Source organism: Phyllobates terribilis, unplaced genomic scaffold (genome assembly GCF_046119375.1).
Source record: "Phyllobates terribilis strain yellow unplaced genomic scaffold, ASM4611937v1 Scaffold_1__5_contigs__length_1240528914, whole genome shotgun sequence".
In the NCBI taxonomy this organism is placed as follows: domain Eukaryota; kingdom Metazoa; phylum Chordata; class Amphibia; order Anura; family Dendrobatidae; genus Phyllobates; species Phyllobates terribilis.
This window is the reverse complement of record NW_027362761.1, coordinates 881,024,986-881,047,003: the sequence shown is the minus strand read 5'-3', so window position 1 is coordinate 881,047,003 and position 22,018 is coordinate 881,024,986. Positions and strand designations below refer to the sequence as shown.

The 22,018-nt window shown below is 45.1% G+C and overlaps 1 protein-coding gene across 1 annotated transcript; it reads right to left on the bottom strand.

The window, feature by feature from the left end:
- Positions 1-683: 683 nt before the first annotated feature.
- Positions 684-21,489, bottom strand: LOC141160599 (ribosomal protein S6 kinase 2 alpha-like). The gene is made up of 14 exons (XM_073645556.1): positions 21,477-21,489; positions 19,427-19,512; positions 19,040-19,198; positions 18,798-18,889; positions 18,114-18,176; positions 17,413-17,858; positions 5,586-5,679; positions 2,992-3,057; positions 2,857-2,944; positions 2,585-2,743; positions 2,343-2,434; positions 1,652-1,714; positions 934-1,394; positions 684-781 (listed from the first exon to the last, which is right to left on the bottom strand). The coding sequence occupies exons 1-14, from the start codon at positions 21,487-21,489 to the stop codon at positions 684-686; spliced, it is 1,980 nt and encodes a 659-aa protein (XP_073501657.1).
- Positions 21,490-22,018: the final 529 nt, after the last annotated feature.

Sequence of the window (22,018 nt, the reverse complement as noted above, 5' to 3'; positions counted from 1 at the left end):
TATTAATAAAGGGAGAGGTGATTTGATTAAAGTCAAGGTTATATTAGATCCACTGACTTTTATTGATTCAGGGGAAGGCGAAAAAAAAACAATATGGAGGGAAAAAATTCCTTCCTGACTCCACTTAGGGCAATCAGACTAGTTCCCTGGATCAACTATTATAACACATTTCATTAATCCATGGGAAGGCGAAAAAACCCCATTGAGCCATCGGCAAACTCAGCTTCAAATGAGGAAAAATTCCTTCCCAACTCCATGCATGGCAGTCAGACTAGTCCCTGAATCATTTACTAAATTATTGTATTTTTGATTAGGGGAGTGAATAATTGGTCGGGAGGTGGGGGGCAGCTGTGTTGATCCAGAGGAAGGAGAGACAAAAAACCCTTTATGACATCTGATAATTTGTCCTGATATAAGGGAAAAAACAATCCTTCCTGACTCCAAATATGGCAGCCGGAAAATACTCCCTGGATCAAATGCCCATACAGATACTCACCTCATACCCACCACATGAAGTTTAGAGATGTCGGAGTCATGCCAGAGGTCAGAGGATTCAGAGCCGAGAGACTGGGGCAACAATATGATGTCAATAGACGGCACTAAATCAGCAGAGAGAGTCGTAGTCCAGAGCAAGCAGCGGGCGGAGGAGGCACAGGGTTCTGGGCAGGTGGCACGGGTTCATCCTACTGTATCCAGCTTGGTGATAAAAATGAAAAGTCAGACACAGGGTGAAGATCTGGTTTATTTTCCAGCCACTCTAGATGGTTCACTCCAGAACATGCTGCAAGAGAAAGAATTAATCATTAATAATTGCTATTTTCTGTAAAATAACATTTCAATGTAAGTAGACAGTTCCTGTAAGTATTTATACATTTCTAAGTATCGGTATAGTATGTAAATCCTAAAATCTTTTTGTAATAAGTATTCACTTACATGGAAAAGGTGTAAAAGGAGGCCGTGCTCTCCTCTGCTCCAGTTCCTCCCAACAGATGGTTTCGAAAAATGGGTGGTCTCTGATGTTTCCTGACACACCGAGGTGTCTCTCTGGGTCTTTCTGTAGCAGGTTCATCAACAGATCTGTCAAGTCTGCACCTAGCCATGCTGGAAATTTTGGCTTCTCGCTGGTAATTGAGGTGCAGATCTTTTCTCTCTCAGGGCCATTGTAAAATGGGAAACGTCCAGATGACATTAAGGACACAACTATCCCAAGGCTCCTCCAGTCTACTGCTATGTTGTATGCCTGACCCAGGAGCACGTCTGGGGCCATGTAGCGTAAAGTTCCCGTCCGTCCATGGATGTTACTGGACGCGGTCAGACCGTCTTTCGCCACCCCAAGGTCTATAATTTGAATGTAACCATCTTCATCTAGCATGATGTTAGCTAGCTTGATGTCTCTGCGAAAACAAAAAATAATAATTTCTGGCTTGATTTTTGCACACAGCCACAGGAAACAACTGAAAGTTTACACTTAGGACAAGAAGAGACTGGCAGAAGATAAGAAATACAGACAGGTGTATGAGCAAGTGCTACTAGTGCAGGACTATATCTGGTATCGTGCTTAACCTCATTCAAGTGAATAGACCTAAGCTGCAGTACCAGACATAGCCCATGGATATCAGTAGTGTTCTCAAGACGATATACATTCTCTTACCGATGGGCGATGGCATGCCCGTGGAGGAACTGGAGGCCACGAATTAATTCTGCTGTGTAAAATCTTAAGAAGAAAGGAGACTGTTTAGTTTCAAAACATGAAATTATTCTGTATAACTTGTATAAAATGTATTAGAAACTCTAATATAACCCTATTGACTGTATGGCAAAACCATTTTATCAGAAGAACAAAGCTCAAATACCTATAAAGAATTCTGGGCTTCTTTAGATGAAATAAAATTAAATTATAATTAGACCATCACTTAAGTTTACAACTAATAAAGGGGTTATCGAGTTCTTTATAATGATCCGCCATTAATTTGGATAGAACAAGAAAATTAGATTTTTGGGGGTCTTATTCCAACTGAAGTAATATTGATGGCCTATCCTCAAGATTTAAGAGTTAGAAAATTCTTTAACCCCCTCACTATTCCAATTCCTATAATATTAGGTGTGATTTTCTGCCCCATCCTTGACGACCATGGGCTGTGGGTATAGACACCATTTTTGCCCAAGACCATGAAATATATCACATGTTAACCACTGAACCATCAGAAATGTAATATAAATATATCACTAACCCATAAGGTGTGATATGTAATATACTGTATGTATAATAAAATCACGTTATTCCTCCTGCTATTAGGACATGTTGCTATCTTTTTCCTCCCATCTCACGATTAGTTACTCACCGTACAGAGTTGATGTTCAGTCTCTTGCACATTCTAATGAGTGACTCAAGGCTGCCGCCAGACAAATGCTCCATGATGAAATAGGCATTGTCCTGGAGAGAAATCACAATATTAGAATAAAAGAAACATATTCTATAATGTGTGATCTCTAGTAAAGAAGATTCTGTGGATAATATCTCAGGTTTTATCTATTATTATGTGTACAATGTAAGATGTGAGTGTAGGAGGAGAACCCTATGTACCTGAGACTGCTGGGCGGCACAGAGATGACTCAAGAATGGGCAGTCTCTGGCCACCAGGAGTATCCGCCTCTCTCGCTGTAGGGCTTCTGCATTGTCCCGTTTGTCAATGATCTTAATGGCCTTATAGATGTTTTGGCCGGGATCTGATGCCAGCACCACCTGAGGAAGACACAAGGAAAATAAATATTTAAGAGGTTAATGGTGAAAAAAAGTTTTTTGTTATTTAAGAACCTACTATATAAAATGAAGAATTCTGCAATCCACTGTCCCACAAAATAAAGTGACTGATATTGGAGACCATGTATTTGCACTCTATCTATTAGGATAACATAAGTCTTGGACTTTATGAGTATATCTCGCCTGAAATATAGAAATAATAAAACTTACTTTGCCGTATCTGCCCTCACCCAGCACCTGATGGAAAGTGAACCCGCTGATGGAAATTTGGGTGTTTGTTGGCCGTGTTCTGGGTCCTAAAGGAATAAAATAAGGAATATAATATTAGTTTATTTGAAAGAAAAGTAAAAGAAAACATGAGATTATTCTCTAGAAAACGGCATAAGTTATTTTTCAGAAGTGCGGCAAATAAAAAGTACTGTATATAAATGTATAAAATGCCCATTATACATGTTACATCTCTAGGTCTATCTATATTACCATGGGGTTAGTGTACACATCATATAATTGAGAAAGGCTGTACTTTCTGATACTAGGGCAGGTTAAATACTGTGCAGTGTTAGGCTGCGTGCCCACTATGCGTTTTTTAAGCGTTTCCGCAGCGGCAATTCCGCCGCGAAAACGCTTAAAAAACGCTTGGTAGAATGTCTGCCATGTTCCCCGATGATAATCCGCATGTGCTGTGCACATGCTGCGGATATTTTCGTTGCGGATTATTATTGCGGAAAAATCCACAGCACTACCATTAATTTTGCGGAATCGCAGCGTTTTTGCCGCCATTGACTTGCGTTGAATCGCTTAATATCCGCATGACTACATGTGCACATGCGGATTTTAAGCGATCCACTGTGCGGATGGTACCTGGGTCTGGAGAAGAGGAGACTCTCATCCAGACCCAGGTACCATAGTACCTGTAAAAAAAAAAAAAAAGAATTAAAAAAAAAAAAAATAAATTATACTCATCTTCTGATGTCCCCTGGTCTCCTCTGTTGTGCATCCAGGCTCCCCGGTGGCTTGCGATGGTGTAAAAGGACCTTCCATGACGTCATTTGGTCATGTGAGAGGTCACGCGACCGCTGATGTCGGCGGTTGCGTGACCTTTCACTTGACTAAATTACGTCATGGATGGTCCTTTTACACCACCGCGAGCCACCGGGGAGACCAGAGAAGGAGACCGGGGGCCATACGACCGCAATATCCTGGAGAATTTATTTGATGGGAACCTATAATGTGGTTCATGCTGCCAGGCTCTCAGGTATGAGATCTTCAGTGTCAGGCTCTCAGGTATCAGATCTTCGGTGTCATGTTCTCAGGTATTAGATGTTAGGTGTCAGGCTCTCAGGTATGAGGTCTTCGGTGTCAGGTTCTCAGGTATTAGATGTTAGGTGTCAGGTTCTCAGGTATGAGATCTTCGGTGTCTGGTTCTCAGGTATTAGATGTTAGGTGTCAGGCTCTCACGTATGAGATCTTCTTTTTCTGGTTCTCAGGTATCAGATCTTCGGTGTCTGGCTCTCAGGTATCAGATCTTCGGTGTCTGGCTCACAGATATCAGATCTTCGGTGTAAGTCTCTTAGGTAGCTTCTACAAATCTGTTTGTCCCAGGAATAGCACTGATTCTGGTCAAATTCAATCCATTTCCTAATTTTAGTACCTGGATCCTGTGCAGAATCTTTAGAAGGGTATGTTCACTTTGAGTTTTAAACATGGATGTTGAAGCATATCCAATATAAAATTTACATAAAAAAATATTTGAATTGGTTTTTGATGTGGATACGCTTCAATATCTATGTAAAAAAAACTCAGTGTGAGCATACGTTTAGAATCGATGGGGGGAGCCCAAAGGTCAGGAACCATCATTTATAAGATGCAAATAGCTATGTGTGTTTACTGTTATCTAGTTTAGTGACGTCTTTATTTTAAACATTTCTGAATACAGATAATTATTGGATATTGACCTTCTTTAGGATTATTTTTTAGAATTACTTTTTTACTTAAGGAATGTAAAGAACAAAAGCTTAAAATCTAACTATATTTTAAAACGCAAAAAAACCAAGAGAAATGACACAGAGCAGAACATGTGTAGCGAATGGAAAAAAAACTAAGTGCACAAAGTCATAGGGGTGAAAATAGAAAATGTTATTAATAAAGGGAGAGGTGATTTGATTAAAGTCAAGGTTATATTAGATCCACTGACTTTTATTGATTCAGGGGAAGGCGAAAAAAAAACAATATGGAGGGAAAAAATTCCTTCCTGACTCCACTTAGGGCAATCAGACTAGTTCCCTGGATCAACTATTATAACACATTTCATTAATCCAGGGGAAGGCGAAAAAACCCCATTGAGCCATCGGCAAATTCAGCTTCAAATGAGGAAAAATTCCTTCCCAACTCCACGCATGGCAGTCAGACTAGTCCCTGAATCATTTACTAAATTATTGTATTTTTGATTAGGGGAGTGAATAATTGGTCGGGAGGTGGGGGGCTGCTGTGTTGATCCAGAGGAAGGAGAGACAAAAAACCCTTTATGACATCTGATAATTTGTCCTGATATAAGGGAAAAAACAATCCTTCCTGACTCCAAATATGGCAGCCGGAAAATACTCCCTGGATCAAATGCCCATACAGATACTCACCTCATACCCACCACATGAAGTGTAGAGATGTCGGAGTCATGCCAGAGGTCAGAGGATTCAGAGCCAAGAGACTGGGGCAACAATATGATGTCAATAGACGGCACTAAATCAGCAGAGAGAGTCGTAGTCCAGAGCAAGCAGCGGGCGGAGGAGGCACAGGGTTCTGGGCAGGTGGCGCGGGTTCATCCTACTGTATCCAGCTTGGTGATAAAAATGAAAAGTCAGACACAGTGTGAAGATCTGGTTTATTTTCCAGCCACTCTAGATGGTTCACTCCAGAACATGCTGCAAGAGAAAGAATTAATCATTAATAATTGCTATTTTCTGTAAAATAACATTTCAATGTAAGTAGACAGTTCCTGTAAGTATTTATACATTTCTAAGTATCGGTATAGTATGTAAATCCTAAAATCTATTTGTAATAAGTAGTGTTGAGCGAACATGCTCGACACTGCTCGGTACTCGCCCGAGCATCACGCTACTCGGCATGTTCGGCGAGCACCGAGCATTTCCGGGTTACTCGGGCGGGAGCTCGGGTCTCCGCCCTGCATGTTTGGCGCTCTTTACAGAGCCAATGAACATGCAGGGATTGCCAGCCAGTCACTGTAATGCTGCAGCCATGTTGGTTGTGGGCATTACAGTGATTGGCTGGCCGCACAGCGTCACCTCGAGTATTTAAAACGGGGCGCCGCCATCTTGGACAGCGCTGCTGATTTAGGGAGAGATATAAACCGCGAAATAGTTAGTGTTGGGTCTGTAAAGGCTGCCAGAACAAACAAACAGTCCTTTTCAGGACTAATATCCATCTCAGATACCAGGCAGGCAGGCTGTATAGGAGACACAGTGGTTATACTAGCAAACGCTGCATTACAGTCCTGTGTGCTCCTGTTGCTGAAATTGCTGGACTTAGCACCAGGTGTCGGGGGCCAGGAAAAATCCTTTTTTTTTCATCTAAATCCTCCTTTTTTTTCCCTCCTTCACACTGTACAAATACCCGTCTCATTAACCTTTTGGTGTGTCCCCCCCCCCCAAAAAAGAAAGCGTGTCTCTGATTTTTCAGACACAAATATAACTGTTGAAAATAGTCTGGTGTAGGCTAGAGAAACAGAAGTGTTGTTTTGCACTTCCACGGTTCAAACCTCTGTATTATCCATTTTGGGCCATTTGTATCTAAAAAAATAAACAGTTTGAGTGTGTCGCTCACTGTTCAGCCGCAAATATCTCTATTTAAAAAAGTGTGGTATACCCCAGTAAACAATAACTGTGGTTTTGCCATCCCACGGTAAAAAATCTCTATTATTCAGGTTTTGGTAGTTTTTTCCGTAAAGAAAAACAGTAGTGTCTCCTGACTGTTGTGACACAAAAATATATCTGTTGAAAATAGTCTTGTGTAGGCCCGACATCCCAGTGTGGTTTCGCAGTTCCACGGGTCAAATCGCTGTACTATCCAGTTTTGGGCCTTTGGTATCTAAAAAAAAAGCAACTTGAGTGTGTCGCTCACTGTTCAGCCGCAAATATCTCTATTTAAAAAAGTGTGGTATACCCCAGTAAACAATAACTGTGGTTTTGCCATCCCACGGTAAAAAATCTCTATTATTCAGCTTTTGGTAGTTTTTTCCGTAAAGAAAAACAGTAGTGTCTCCTGACTGTTGTGACACAAAAATATATCTGTTGAAAATAGTCTTGTGTAGGCCCGACATCCCAGTGTGGTTTCGCAGTTCCACGGGTCAAATCGCTGTACTATCCAGTTTTGGGCCTTTGGTATCTAAAAAAAAAGCAGTTTGAGTGTGTCGCTCACTGTTCAGCCGCAAATATCTCTATTTAAAAAAGTGTGGTATACCCCAGTAAACAATAACTGTGGTTTTGCCATCCCACGGTAAAAAATCTCTATTATTCAGGTTTTGGTAGTTTTTTCCGTAAAGAAAAACAGTAGTGTCTCCTGACTGTTGTGACACAAAAATATATCTGTTGAAAATAGTCTTGTGTAGGCCCGACATCCCAGTGTGGTTTCGCAGTTCCACGGGTCAAATCGTTGTACTATCCAGTTTTGGGCCTTTGGTATCTAAAAAAAAGCAGTTTGAGTGTGTCGCTCACTGTTCAGCCGCAAATATCTCTACTTAAAAAAGTGTGGTATACCCCAATAAACAATAACTGTGGTTTTGCCATCCCACGGTAAAAAATCTCTATTATTCAGCTTTTGGTAGTTTTTTCTTTAAAGAAAAACAGTAGTGTCTCCTGACTGTTGTGACACAAAATTATATCTGTTGAAAATAGTCTTGTGTAGGCCCGACATCCCAGTGTGGTTTCGCAGTTCCACGGGTCAAATCGCTATACTATCCAGTTTTGGGCCTTTGGTATCTAAAAAAAAAGCAGTTTGAGTGTGTCGCTCACTGTTCAGCCGCAAATATCTCTATTTAAAAAAGTGTGGTATACCCCAGTAAACAATAACTGTGGTTTTCCTCTTCCACGGTTCTAATCTACTCTTTATTACCCTTTTTCCATTGATAGTGCAAGTGTAAGCTATTTTACTTCATTTACAATGGGCAAGGCGCGTGGCAAGGGACGTGGAAGTGGACGTTCTGGTGATGGTTCGTGCAGAAGACGGGGCCGTGGCCAAGGTGAAAATGTGCCACAACCAACAGCCACATCTTCTCGCTCCCACTTCTTGACCAAATTACTAGGGAAGCACAGAACAACACCAGTATTGAGAACTGATCAGTGTGAACAGGTTATTAATTGGATAGCAGATAATACTTCCAGTTACCTGGGCACCACCACCTCCGGTCTGTCTTCCACACGGTCAACTCTTAGTAGCCGTGAGTCTCGACCGCATACTCCTCCTCACCCTGATGCTCCTTCCTCCCACCATGCCGAGTGTCGTCAGACAGCAAGTGATCCCACACTTGGACACTCTGAAGAGCTGTTCACTGGTCCATTTCCATATTTGGGCCCCTCGCCTGATACGCTTGAAGTGGTGGAAGAGGAGATCCCATGTTGCGATGCCCAAATATTTGAACAGCCACGGCCACAGGAAGTCGACGTTGGCAATCTGTCACAAGAGGTGGACGATGACGAGACACAATTGCCAGGAAGTGAGAAGGAGGATCGTGGTGCGCAAGTGGAAGAGGAGGAGGTGGTGGATGATCTAGTAACTGACCCAACGTGGAAGGAGGACATGCAGAGTGAGACCAGCAGCACACAGGGGGAGGGAGGCAGAGTACCCCAACAGGCAGCAAGAAGCAGTGTGGTGGCCGCAGACAGAAGGTAGGCAACCGTTCCCCATAACACCAACACGAGGGACGTTGCCAGTACAAGCGGTAGGTCTTCCAGAGTCTAGAATTTTTTTAAAGACTCTGCTGATAACCTCAAAAAGGCCATATGTTCCACCTGCCATGCCAGCATCAGCAGGGGTGACAAAACTACCAGCCTGACCACCACCAGCATGATCAGGCACATGGCAGCAAAGCACCCGACTTTGTGGGGCGAAACCCAGGGTCCACGACCAGTGTCAGCGGGTGTCACCACTGCTTCTTCCACTGTTGTGCGTGCAATAGAACCCCCTGTTGTGTGTGCAAGGCAATCCCCTGTCCATACTGCATGTAAAGATGCCCCCTCCTCTCAGTCTTCACTTGTTATGGCAGTTTCTCAAGAAACAGCATCAACGTCCACATCCCACCGCAGCGTTCAATTGTCCATATCCCAGACCTTTGAACGAAAGCGGAAATTCACAGCTAACGCCCCACAGGCCACAGTCCTAAATTCGCACATTTCACAACTGCTTGCATTGGAAATGCTGCCTTTTAGGCTGGTGGAGACGGAATCCTTCCGCAATCTTATGGCGGTGGCCGTCCCTCGGTACTCGGTCCCCAGCCGACACTATTTTGCCCGGTGTGCCATCCCCGCACTACACAAGCTCGTGTCCCAAAGCATCTGCCGTGCCCTCAACAACGCAGTTACTGGGAGAGTCCACCTGACAACGGACACGTGGACAAGTGCTTGTGGCCAGGGACGGTACATCTCTCTGACGGCACACTGGGTAAACATAGTGGAAGCCGGGACCCAGTCGGACCTTGGGACGGAACACATCCTCCCCACACCGAGGATTGCGGGCCCTATGTCAGTCAGAGTTGCCCCCACAGTGTACAGCTCCTGCGCATCCTCCTCCTTCTCCTCCTCCTCATGTTCAGCCTCCATCTCAGATATCACCACATCAGTTACAAGCTGGAAGCATTGCAGTACTGCCTCCGCCAAGCAGCAACAGGCTGTGCTGAAACTCATAAGCTTAGGTGATAAACCTCACACTGCTTGTGAGTTGTGGACAGCTGTGAAAGAGCAGGCAGATCTGTGGCTGAGACCGCTGAACCTACATCCCGGCATGGTCGTGTGTGACAATGGCCGTAACCTGGTGGCGGCTCTGAGGCGAGGTGAGATCACACACGTACCATGCCTAGCTCATGTGCTTAACCTCGTGGTTCAGCGGTTTCTTAAATCGTACCCCGAGTTGCCAGATCTGCTCGTGAAAGTACGCCGCCTGTCAGCTCATTTTCGCAAGTCGGCTACAGCTTCCGCCGCCCTTGCTGTGTTGCAGCAGTGTTTGCAGCTTCCGGCACACCGACTGGTGTGTGATGTCCCCACACGTTGGAACTCTACCCTCCACATGTTGCAAAGGATTTGCGAGCAGAAGAGAGCAGTTGTGGAGTACCAGCTGCAACAAGGCCGTCGATATTCAGGTCAGACTCCACACATAAGACCTCAGAAGTGGACCTGGATGTCTGACATATGTACCATCCTGACAAACTTTGAGGAGGCCACCAAGATGGTGAGTGGCGATGACACCATCATTAGTGTCAGCATCCCACTTGTCTGTCTTTTGCAACGCTCTCTGCAGAGAACTAAAGAGGAGGCATTGCAGCCAGAGTATGATGAGATGGATCAAGAAGCCGTAGCGGGCGATTACACACAGCCCAGCCTCATCTCATCCCAACGTGCATTGGGGGACAATGAGGGAGAGGAGGAGGAGGAGGAAGAACAGGAGCTGTTATCATGCGTTGTAGACGGTAGTACCTGTACAAGTGTCATACCGTCGGTTCAGCGTGGGTGGCCTGAGGACAGGGGGGAGGAGGAAGAGGAGGAGAAGAGCATTGTCAGTCGTCATCTTGGTGAGGACACGGAAATCTTGCCCGTTACCAGTCTGGCACGCATGGCTGACTTTATGTTACGCTGCCTTAACCGTGACCCTCGCGTTGTCAAAATGTTGGGTGACAGTCATTACTGGTTGGTGACACTTGTAGACCCCCGCTACAAGGAGAACTTTCACTCTCTTATTCCTGAGGTGGAGAGGTCTACAAAAATGGGGCAATACCAGAAGGCCTTTGCTGCAGAACTCTTAAAAAAATTCCCATCTGAACACGCTAGCGGCAGAGGTCACAGTTCGTTGCCCAACCAAGGCGTACAGGCGAGAGAGATGCAACTCCAATCCAGCAGAGGCAGGGGAACACTGTCAACGTTCTGGGACAGTTTTCTGACACCCGCCCAGCTTACAGGCCCTGAGGCGCGGGGTACTCTCACAAGGAGTGGAAAGTTTCAAAAGATGGTGAGGGAGTACCTTGCCGATCGTACCAGCGTCCTCCGTGATTCCTCTGTGCCTTTTAATTATTGGGTATCCAAGCTGGACACTTGGAATGAACTCGCTCTGTACGCCTTGGAGGTCCTGGCCTGCCCTGCCGCTAGCGTGTTATCGGAGCGTGTTTTTAGTGCCGCTGGGGGAATTATAACTGATAAGCGCACTCGCCTGTCAACTGACAATGCTGACAAGCTGACCCTTATCAAAATGAACAAGGGCTGGATTGGGCCAGACTTCTCATCACCACCAAATGACAGCAGAGTAACATAAAGTCAAATCCACTGTGTTATTTCGGGAGGTGTATTCACATGCACCGCTTCACACCCACACATGGGTATACGCTTCCTCGTTTCGGCTGTTTAATCTTCTTCTCCTTATCCTCAGCCTCCACCACCACTATACCACCAGGGTGCCAGCATTGCAAGTTCCTCCGTCCTTATTTTTGGCAGCTTTTGCTTGCAAGGCATAAGCAAATACTATGGGACACCCACTCCCCAATAATGGGACTTATGTTTGTAATATGCTGTACTGCATGGCTCTTGTAAGGGGCATTGCAAGTTGCTCCATCCTAATTTTTGGCAGCTTTTGCTGGGAAAGCATAAGCAAATACTATGGGACACCCACTCCCCAATAATGGGACTTATGTTTGTAATATGCTGTACTGCATGGCTCTTGTAAGGGGCATTGCAAGTTGATCCGTCCTAATTTTTGGCATCTTTTGCTGGGAAAGCATAAGCAAATACTATGGGACACCCACTCCCCAATAATGGGACTTGTGTTTGTAATATGCTGTACTGCATGGCTCTTGTAAGGGGCATTGCAAGTTGCTCCGTCCTAATTTTTGGCAGCTTTTGCTAGGAAAGCATAAGAAAATACTATGGGACACCCACTCCCCAATAATGGGACTTATGTTTGTAATATGCTGTACTGCATGGCTCTTTTAAGGGGCATTGCAAGTTGCTCCGTCCTAATTTTTGGCAGCTTTTGCTTGGAAAGCATAAGCAAATACTATGGGACACCCACTCCCCAATAATGGGACTTATGTTTGTAATATGCTGTACTGCATGGCTCTTGTAAGGGGCATTGCAAGTTGCTCCGTCCTAATTTTTGGCAGCTTTTGCTTGGAAAGCATAAGCAAATACTATGGGACACCCACTCCCCAATAATGGGACTTATGTTTGTATTATGCTGTACTGCATGGCTCTTGTAAGGGGCATTGCAAGTTGCTCCGTCCTAATTTTTGGCAGCTTTTGCTGGGAAAGCATAAGCAAATACTATGGGACACCCACTCCCCAATAATGGGACTTATGTTTGTATTATGCTGTACTGCATGGCTCTTGCAAGGGGCATTGCAAGTTGCTCCGTCCTAATTTTTGGCATCTTTTGCTGGGAAAGCATAAGCAAATACTATGGGACACCCACTCCCCAATAATGGGACTTATGTTTGTAATATGCTGTACTGCATGGCTCTTGTAAGGGGCATTGCAAGTTGCTTCGTCCTAATTTTTGGCAGCTTTTGCTGGGAAAGCATAAGAAAATACTATGGGACACCCACTCCCCAATAATGGGACTTATGTTTGTAATATGCTGTACTGCATGGCTCTTGTAAGGGGCATTGCAAGTTGCTCCGTCCTAATTTTTGGCAGCTTTTGCTTGGAAAGCATAAGCAAATACTATGGGACACCCACTCCCCAATAATGGGACTTATGTTTGTAATATGCTGTACTGCATGGCTCTTGTAAGGGGCATTGCAAGTTGCTCCGTCCTAATTTTTGGCAGCTTTTGCTTGGAAAGCATAAGCAAATACTATGGGACACCCACTCCCCAATAATGGGACTTATGTTTGTATTATGCTGTACTGCATGGCTCTTGTAAGGGGCATTGCAAGTTGCTCCGTCCTAATTTTTGGCAGCTTTTGCTGGGAAAGCATAAGCAAATACTATGGGACACCCACTCCCCAATAATGGGACTTATGTTTGTAATATGCTGTACTGCATGGCTCTTGTAAGGGGCATTGCAAGTTGCTCCGTCCTAATTTTTGGCAGCTTTTGCTGGCAAAGCATAAGCAAATACTATGGGACACCCACTCCCCAATAATGGGACTTATGTTTGTAATATGCTGTACTGCATGGCTCTTGTAAGGGGCATTGCAAGTTGCTCCGTCCTAATTTTTGGCAGCTTTTGCTGGGAAAGCATAAGCAAATACTATGGGACACCCACTCCCCAATAATGGGACTTATGTTTGTAATATGCTGTACTGCATGGCTCTTGTAAGGGGCATTGCAAGTTGCTCCATCCTAATTTTTGGCAGCTTTTGCTTGGAAAGCATAAGCAAATACTATGGGACACCCACTCCCCAATAATGGGACTTATGTTTGTAATATGCTGTACTGCATGGCTCTTTTAAGGGGCATTGCAAGTTGCTCCGTCCTAATTTTTGGCAGCTTTTGCTTGGAAAGCATAAGCAAATACTATGGGACACCCACTCCCCAATAATGGGACTTATGTTTGTAATATGCTGTACTGCATGGCTCTTGTAAGGGGCATTGCAAGTTGCTCCGTCCTAATTTTTGGCAGCTTTTGCTTGGAAAGCATAAGCAAATACTATGGGACACCCACTCCCCAATAATGGGACTTATGTTTGTAATATGCTGTACTGCATGGCTCTTGTAAGGGGCATTGCAAGTTGCTCCGTCCTAATTTTTGGCAGCTTTTGCTTGGAAAGCATAAGCAAATACTATGGGACACCCACTCCCCAATAATGGGACTTATGTTTGTAATATGCTGTACTGCATGTGACGCGCCCCCTGGGCCGTGTGTACACGTGTGTGGGATACCCAGTGCCAGGTCTCTGGGATCTGTAGTCTCCGTGGCGGTGACCCGGTCCCGTGGCTCAGGCTGGTCAAACCAGTGGCAGTCTTTCTTAGGTTTTGAGGTTAATTGTCCGACTGCGCCACCCGTGGATTGCAGTCAGGGAGTACCACCGCTGCGAGGCAGACCGCTGAGGCTGGTGTTGTGTGCGCAGCATAGAATGGGATAACTCCCCTCGGGAGGAGTATAGCCTCAGGGCAGTGAGTGTGGATGATGAGGGTGATGGTGCACGAGCGCAGCAGGAATGACTCAGAGTCTTTGCAGTGCAGTTCAGGGTCTTTACTGATGATTATAAGGTAGACCCTCCCGGGAGTACTGGCTAGCATAAGAGGCCTGGTCAGTCTGTGAGCAAGCAGGAGTTCCCCTGGCCAGGTGGAGTTGTAGGCCTCCCCGTCTGTCTGCACTCTTCCTGGCTACCTTGCTGTAAGCGGGTAGAAGTAGCCCACGTCCCTGAGTGTACCGTGTAGTGCTCACCCGTATGGCTGGTGACTTGGGGCCTTCTGTTAGCCTCCGCTCCACGACGGCGGTGCTGGTCCCTTGCTTGTGACTGAGCCTCCGGGCTTCTATGGCCAGAGGACCTGAAATCCCCTGCCGGCTGGTTTCTGCTGCTGGATATATAAGTCCTCACAGCTTCGGACTCCTGTGTCCGGTTCCTATTGTCTTCTGCCAGTGCGAGCTCTGCTCAGCTTCCAGCCCCTGGTCTTTAGCTCCTGGCTCCTACAGAGCTCCTTGCTGTTACTTTCCCTTGCTCTCACTCTGACTCTGACTGTTCTCTGACTCACTCAACCCCGCCCCAGATCCAGTTTATAAGGGCAGAATTCTCCCCTCCCAGGATTGGGGCAGGAGGATGTTGCATGTTTAAGGGATCCTGACCAGGAAACCTCCCACTTGCTCTCCGACGTAATATCTCTATTACTGTGGTGACCAGACCCCTGGGGTGCCACACATGGCTCTTGTAAGGGGCATTGCAGTTCCTCATAATTTTTGGAAAGCCTTCCATTCACTGCTTAAGCCAACAGTGCACGGGAGACCCAGTTGCTATAAATGGAAAAAAAGATTTAGTTAACGCCCTCTGACCTCCATGTCATTTCCAAGGGGCATTGGAGTGCCTCGAAATTTTTGGTAGGCATTGCACTCACTGTATGCCCTATAACTGTGTAGCCGAACCGCTCCTTTTGTTACAGAAACATATCCTACAAGACATATCTGGTTGACTGGCCTGATATTGATGTGAATGGTCCCTGTTCCTCCTGCTCTTTCTCCTTTGCCACTACCTCATCCATCATTTATCACCTGAAGCTTTGTTTTAACGGGAGTCATAGAACTTGGATAGTAGCAGGAAAACATCCAGCAATCCTCGGAGGAGGTAGGATATGCGCCAAAACGCTGACCACCTCAGGCCTAGCCGCTACTACATACATGCGCTTGCATTACAACAAAACAAAGCAGATGCTAACTTCTATCATTCTCATCATGCTCCTCACCTTGGCACTCTCAACTCCCCTGATGGAGAAGCCAGGGCCCACCGGAGGAGTCTGATAGTCCGGTGGGCTCGGCCAATGCTGCCCTAAAGCAGGCCAGGCTAAGAAAAGTGTGGGAAAGGTTACCGGGACAAATAGGGGTGGCTGGGGACCGAGTATGGACACCCGGCCACCCCCTGGAGGCTGGGGAGCAAGCGGGGACACCCGGCCACCAGGCGGCTGGGGATTGAGTATGGATACCAGGCCGCTGACACAGCCATGGCGTGGTGGCCAGATTCCGCCTCCACATGCCTAAAAGGCCCAATTTAAAGTGCAAGCAAGCAAGCAGTATGGTATTGCAGCCTGGGGGTGGGTGGGTGGCAGGCTGCATACTTGCGCTTGCATTGCAAGGAATGGGAGAGGTACAATTGAACACTGCCCTGGGACAAGGACTTGAATGGGGATAGTTGCAAGTCTGCAACGACAGGTGCAAGGTGGGAGGCATATTCGCATGTACCATGAACAGGGGTTTGGCATGCACACACTACAGCGGAATAGGCTCTCCTTCCCACTAAATGCACTGGGGAGGGCACAGGTAATGTTTTGGTATACGCGCTTAATCTTATGTATAAGGCACACCAGGACAAATATGGGCGGCTGGGGACTGAGTATGGATACCTCGCTGCCGAAGCAGCCATGAGGTAGTGGCCAGCTTCGGCCTCCTCCAAACTAAAAGGCCCCATTTCAAGTGCAAGCTAGCAGTATGGAATTGCAGTCTGGGGGTGGGTGGGTGGCAGGCTGCACACTTACACTTGCATTAAAAGAAAACATAGCAGATGCTAACTTCTGTCATCATCATCATGCTCCTCACCTTGGCACTCTCAACTCCACCGATGGAGAAGTCAGGGCCCACCGGAGGAGTCTGGTTCTCTGGTGGGCTCGTCCAATGCTGCCTAAAGCAGGCCGGGCTAAGAAAAGTGTGTGGGGGAATGTTCCAAGGAGAAATAGGGGCGGCTGGGGACCGTTTATGGACACCCGGCTGCCCCCAGGCGGCTGGGGACCGTGTGTGGACACCCGGCCGCGGGGCGGCTGGGGACCGAGTATGGACACCCGGCCGCCGGGCGGCTGGGGACTGAGTATGGATTCCAGGCCACCAACACAGCCATGACGTGGTGGCCAGATTCCGCCTCCACATGCCTAAAAGGCCCAATTTCAAGTTCAAGCAAGCAAGCAGTATGGTATTGCAGCCTGGGGGTGGGTGGGTGGCAGGCTGCATACTTGAGCTTGTATTGCAAGGAATGGGGGAGGTACAATTGAACACTGCCCTGGGACTAGAACTTGCATGGGGATAGTTGCAAGTCTGCATCTTCTGATGCGGTAAGGATCACTTATGATGGACACACTTTTAGACAGTGACCTGGGAGTCAGAGATGCTTCCAGGGGTCTTCCCCATGCTGTTCCCTTGTCTTTTCAGCACTTTATGCATGTGTCACACAGCACATGGCCAGGTAAGGTTGTAAAATGTTAAAATGACATTTCACGGTGAATGCATTTGTCATAGTTGAAAGCAATACAAAAGTGCAAAAACGCATAAAAAATGCTACTTGTGAACATAGCCGAAGGTGTGGAGGAGTATTTTTGTTTTTGGTCATTTATTTTAACTTATACACAAGTCTTTACCCTGGAAAGGATGTTCTTTAACATATTTCACAGGAAAAAAGTTTCACTTTCGTTTTTGAACGTTTTATTGTGAGCCTGTAAAAGTGGCTTAATACCTCTGACCACGTTGTTGACAACAGTGACCTGGGGGTCAGAAATGCTTCCTGGGGCGATCCCCATGCTGTCCCCATGTCATTTGAGCTCTGTCACTATTGTTTTGGGTACTTGTTAGGCTTTTAAAAGACTGCCGGGGGTGCCACCGCAAAAATGCTCGAGTCTCCCATAGACTAACATTGGGCTCGTTGCTCGGGTCGAGCACCCGAGTATCGCGGCGAGCTCGGCCCGAGCTTCGAGCACCCGAGCATTTTAGTGCTCGCTCAACACTAGTAATAAGTATTCACTTACATGGAAAAGGTGTAAAAGGAGGCCGTGCTCTCCTCTGCTCCAGTTCCTCCCAACAGATGGTTTCGAAAAATGGGTGGTCTCTGATGTTTCCTGACACACCGAGGTGTCTCTCTGGGTCTTTCTGTAGCAGGTTCATCAACAGATCTGTCAAGTCTGCACCTAGCCATGCTGGAAATTTTGGCTTCTCGCTGGTAATTGAGGTGCAGATCTTTTCTCTCTCAGGGCCATTGTAAAATGGGAAACGTCCAGATGACATTAAGGACACAACTATCCCAAGGCTCCACCAGTCTACTGCTATGTTGTATGCCTGACCCAGGAGCACCTCTGGGGCCATGTAGCGGAAAGTTCCCGTCCGTCCATGGATGTTACTGGACGCGGTCAGACCGTCTTTCGACACCCCAAGGTCTATAATTTGAATGTGACCATCTTCATCTAGCATGATGTCTCTGTGAAAACAAAAAATAATGATTTCTGGCTTGAATTTTGCACACAACCACCGGAAACAACTGAAAGTTTACACTTAGGACAAGAAGAGACTGGCAGAAGATAACAGATACAGACAGGTGTATGAGCAAGTGCTACTAGTGCAGGACTATATCTGGTATTGATGCTTAACCTCATTCAAGTGAATAGACCTAAGCAGTACCAGACATAGCCCATGGATATCAGTAGTGTTCTCAAGACGATATACATTCTCTTACCGATGGGCGATGCCATGCCCGTGGAGGAACTGGAGGCCACAAATTAATTCTGCTGTGTAAAATCTTAAGAAGAAAGGAGACTGTTTAGTTTCAAAACATGAAATTATTCTGTATAACTTGTATAAAATGTATTAGAAACTCTAATATAGCCCTATTGACTGTATGGCAAAACCATTTTATCAGAAGAACAAAGCTCAAATACCTATAAAGAATTCTGGGCCTCTTTAGATGAAATAAAATTAAATTATAATTAGACCATCACTTAAGTTTACAACTAATAAAGGGGTTATCCAGTTCTTTATAATGATCCACCATTAATTTGGATAGAACAAGAAAATTCGATTTTTGGGGGTCTTATTCCATCTGAAGTAATATTGATGGCCTATCCTCAATATTTAAGAATTAGAAAATTCCCTTAACCCCCTCAGTTCCTATAATATTAGGTGTGATTTTCTACCCCATCCTTGACGACCATGGGCAGTGGGTATAGACTCCATTTTTGCCCAAGACCATGAAATATATCACATGTTAACGACTGAACCATCAGAAATGTAATATAAATATATCACTAACCCATAAGGTGTGATATGTAATATACTGTATGTATAATAAAATCACGTTATTCCTCCTGCTATTAAGACATGTTGCTATCTTTTTCCTCCCATCTCACGATTAGTTACTCACCGTACAGAGTTGATGTTCAGTCTCTTGCACATTCTAATGAGTGACTCAAGGCTGCCGCCAGACAAATGCTCCATGATGAAATAGGCATGGTCCTGGAGAGAAATCACAATATTAGAATAAAAGAAATATATTCTATAATGTGTGATCTCTAGTAAAGAAGATTCTGTGGATAATATCTCAGGTTTTATCTATTATTATGTGTACAATGTAAGATGTTAGTGTAGGAGGAGAACCCTCTGTACCTGAGACTGCTGGGCGGCACAGAGATGACTCAAGAATGGGCAGTCTCTGGCCACCAGGAGTATCCGCCTCTCTCGCTGTAGGGCTTCTGCATTGTCCCGTTTGTCAATGATCTTAATGGCCTTATAGATGTTTCGGCCGGGGACTGATGCCAGCAACACCTGAGGAAGACACAAGGAAAATAAATATTTAAGAGGTTAATTGTGAAAAAAAGTTTTTTGTTATTTAAGAACCTACTATATAAAATGAAGAATTCTACAATCCACCGTCCCACAAAATAAAGTGACTGATATTGGAGACCATGTATTTGCACTCTAACTATTAGGATAACATAAGTCTTGGACTTTATGAGTATATCTCGCCTGAAATATAGAAATAATAAAACTTACTTTGCCGTATCTGCCCTCACACAGCACCTGATGGAAAGTGAACCCGCTGATGGAAATTTGGGTGTTGGATGTGAGTGTGCTGGGTCCTAAAGGAATAAAATAAGGAATATAATATTAGTTTATTTGAAAGAAATGTAAAAGAAAACATGAGATTATTCTCTAGAAAACGGCATAAGTTATTTTTCAGAAGTGCGGCAAATAAAAAGTACTGTATATCAATGTATAAAATGCCCATTATACATGTTACATCTCTAGGTCTATCTATATTACCATGGGGTTAGTGTACACATCATATAATTGAGAAAGGCTGTACTTTCTGATACTAGGGCAGGTTAAATACTGTGCAGTGTTAGGCTGTGTGCCCACTATGCGTTTTTTAAGCGTTTCCGCAGCGGCAATTCTGCCGCGAAAACGCTTAAAAAACGCTTGGTAGAAGGCCTGCCATGTTCCCCAATGATAATCCCCATGTGCTGTGCACATACTGCGGAAATTTCCGCTGCGGATTATCTTTGCGGAAAAATCCGCAGCACTACCATTAATTTTGCGGAATCACAGCGTTTTTGCCGCCATTGACTTGCATTGAATCGCTTAATATCCGCATGACTACATGTGCACATGCGGATTTTAAGCGATTCACTGTGCTGAATGGTTCCCGGGTCTGGAGAAGAGGAGACTCTCATCCAGACCCGGGTACCATAGTACCTGTTAAAAAAAAAAAAAAAGAATTAAAAAAAAAAAAAAATAAATTATACTCACCTTCTGATGTCCCCCGGTCTCTTCTTTTGTGGGCTCCCCGGTGGCTTGCGATGGTGTAAAAGGACCTTCCATGACGTCATTTAGTCATGTGAGAGGTCACACGACCGCTGACGTCGGCGGTTGCGTGACCTGTCACATGACTAAATTACGTCATGGATGGTCCCTTTACACCACCGCGAGCCACCGGGGAGACCAGAGAAGGAGACCGGGGGCCATCGGAAGGTGAGTATAATTTTTTTTTTTTTTACCATTTTATTCTTTTTTTTAACTATTAACTTGGTCACACTATATAAATCCATGCCTGTTGTATGGATTTATAAAGCGTGACCAAGTTGTCAAGCACTTTTCCAAGTGATGCTAAAATCGCTTCGAAAAGCGCTTGACAACTCGCATGCGAAATTCCATGTGCAAAACGCGTGACAAACGCTTGTCTATGGCTGAAAAAACGCATGTAAAATTCGCATGCGTTTTTTCTGCCAGGGAGATGCAGAAACGCTCAGGAAAAACCCGGAGCACTTCTGCATCGTGGGCACTTAGCCTTATAATTGCAGAAGATAAGGCTCCACTTATAAATGTAGCTCACCTTAATGACTAGCAGACTACAGGTTGTTCCTGTACTATTAGATTAGACAGAATATAGAATACCCTATAATGTATATTCACAAATTTCCGGGAAAACCACATGAGGGTAATTAATGGAGTGGGGTCTGAGCTTCATTAAAAAAAAACAAAAAAACAGGAAAATTGCTTATCTTCAATATTTCCCACATTAACCGTCTACCTTATGTTTTACTGGAAACTGTCTCTTTTTTTCTGTTTTGTTACTAACAAAGCTATAAATATATAAGGACAATCCGACCAACAACACTATAAAATTCTTTCCCTCACTGCAATACATGACCAGGCTTAGTGTTAATATTACAATGTAATTGATATCTATAGTAACACAAACAAATAACAATATCTCATCAGGGCCGGTTTTAGACAAAGTGGGGCCCTGGCAAAAGTTTAAAGTGGGGCCCCAAATGCTCACATATTGCACCATCACACGGAAACATTTTGGTTGCATTTATATGCACTGAGTACAGGCTGCTAGTGAGCGTGATCGACCATATTGAGGTCGTTCGACACTTGTTTAATGATGAATTGAAAATGATGGTGAATGATGGGAGAACGAGCGTCACATGACGCCCCCTCCTCCATCATTGCTTTCAACTGTATCGGCAGTTTCAAGTGTACAGTTGAACGCGCGATGCGAGGGCGGGAATAAGCACTGGCGCTGGACCCCTCTGACTTATGGGTCCCATAGCGGTTGCATGGTGTGCGTCACGCCACTGGCTGGGGGCCTCTTAGAGGAGTGGGGGCCGTGGCAGATGCCTAGTCTGACTGCCCCTAATGCTGTCCCTATATCTCATACATGGGAATCATATAAACCTCCTTTTGTTTATGTGGGAACATTTACAATAAATCAAAAACAACCATCGCATTGTAGATGAGACTTGAATGTGACCCTTACCTGCTCTCGGCTACTCATCCTCCAACTGTCTGGCATTGGGTCCAATCCTCTTCTTTTTCTTGATGTCTTCCTCCAGGCTGTCTTCTCTTTTCCTCTTCTCTTTTCCTTTCTTCATCTCTTCTTTCTTCTCCATCTCTTCTTTCTTCTTCATCTCTTCTTTCTTCATATCCTCTGCTTTTTCTCTCATCATTTTGAAGATCTCTCGTCGGTCAATCCAACTCTCTTCCACTCGCTGCAGTTGACAGCTGAAAAGTGAACGGCAGTTGAGCGCATGCCAGTCAAATGACCTCAGGACAGAGCATGGAATCTTCAGTTGGCTC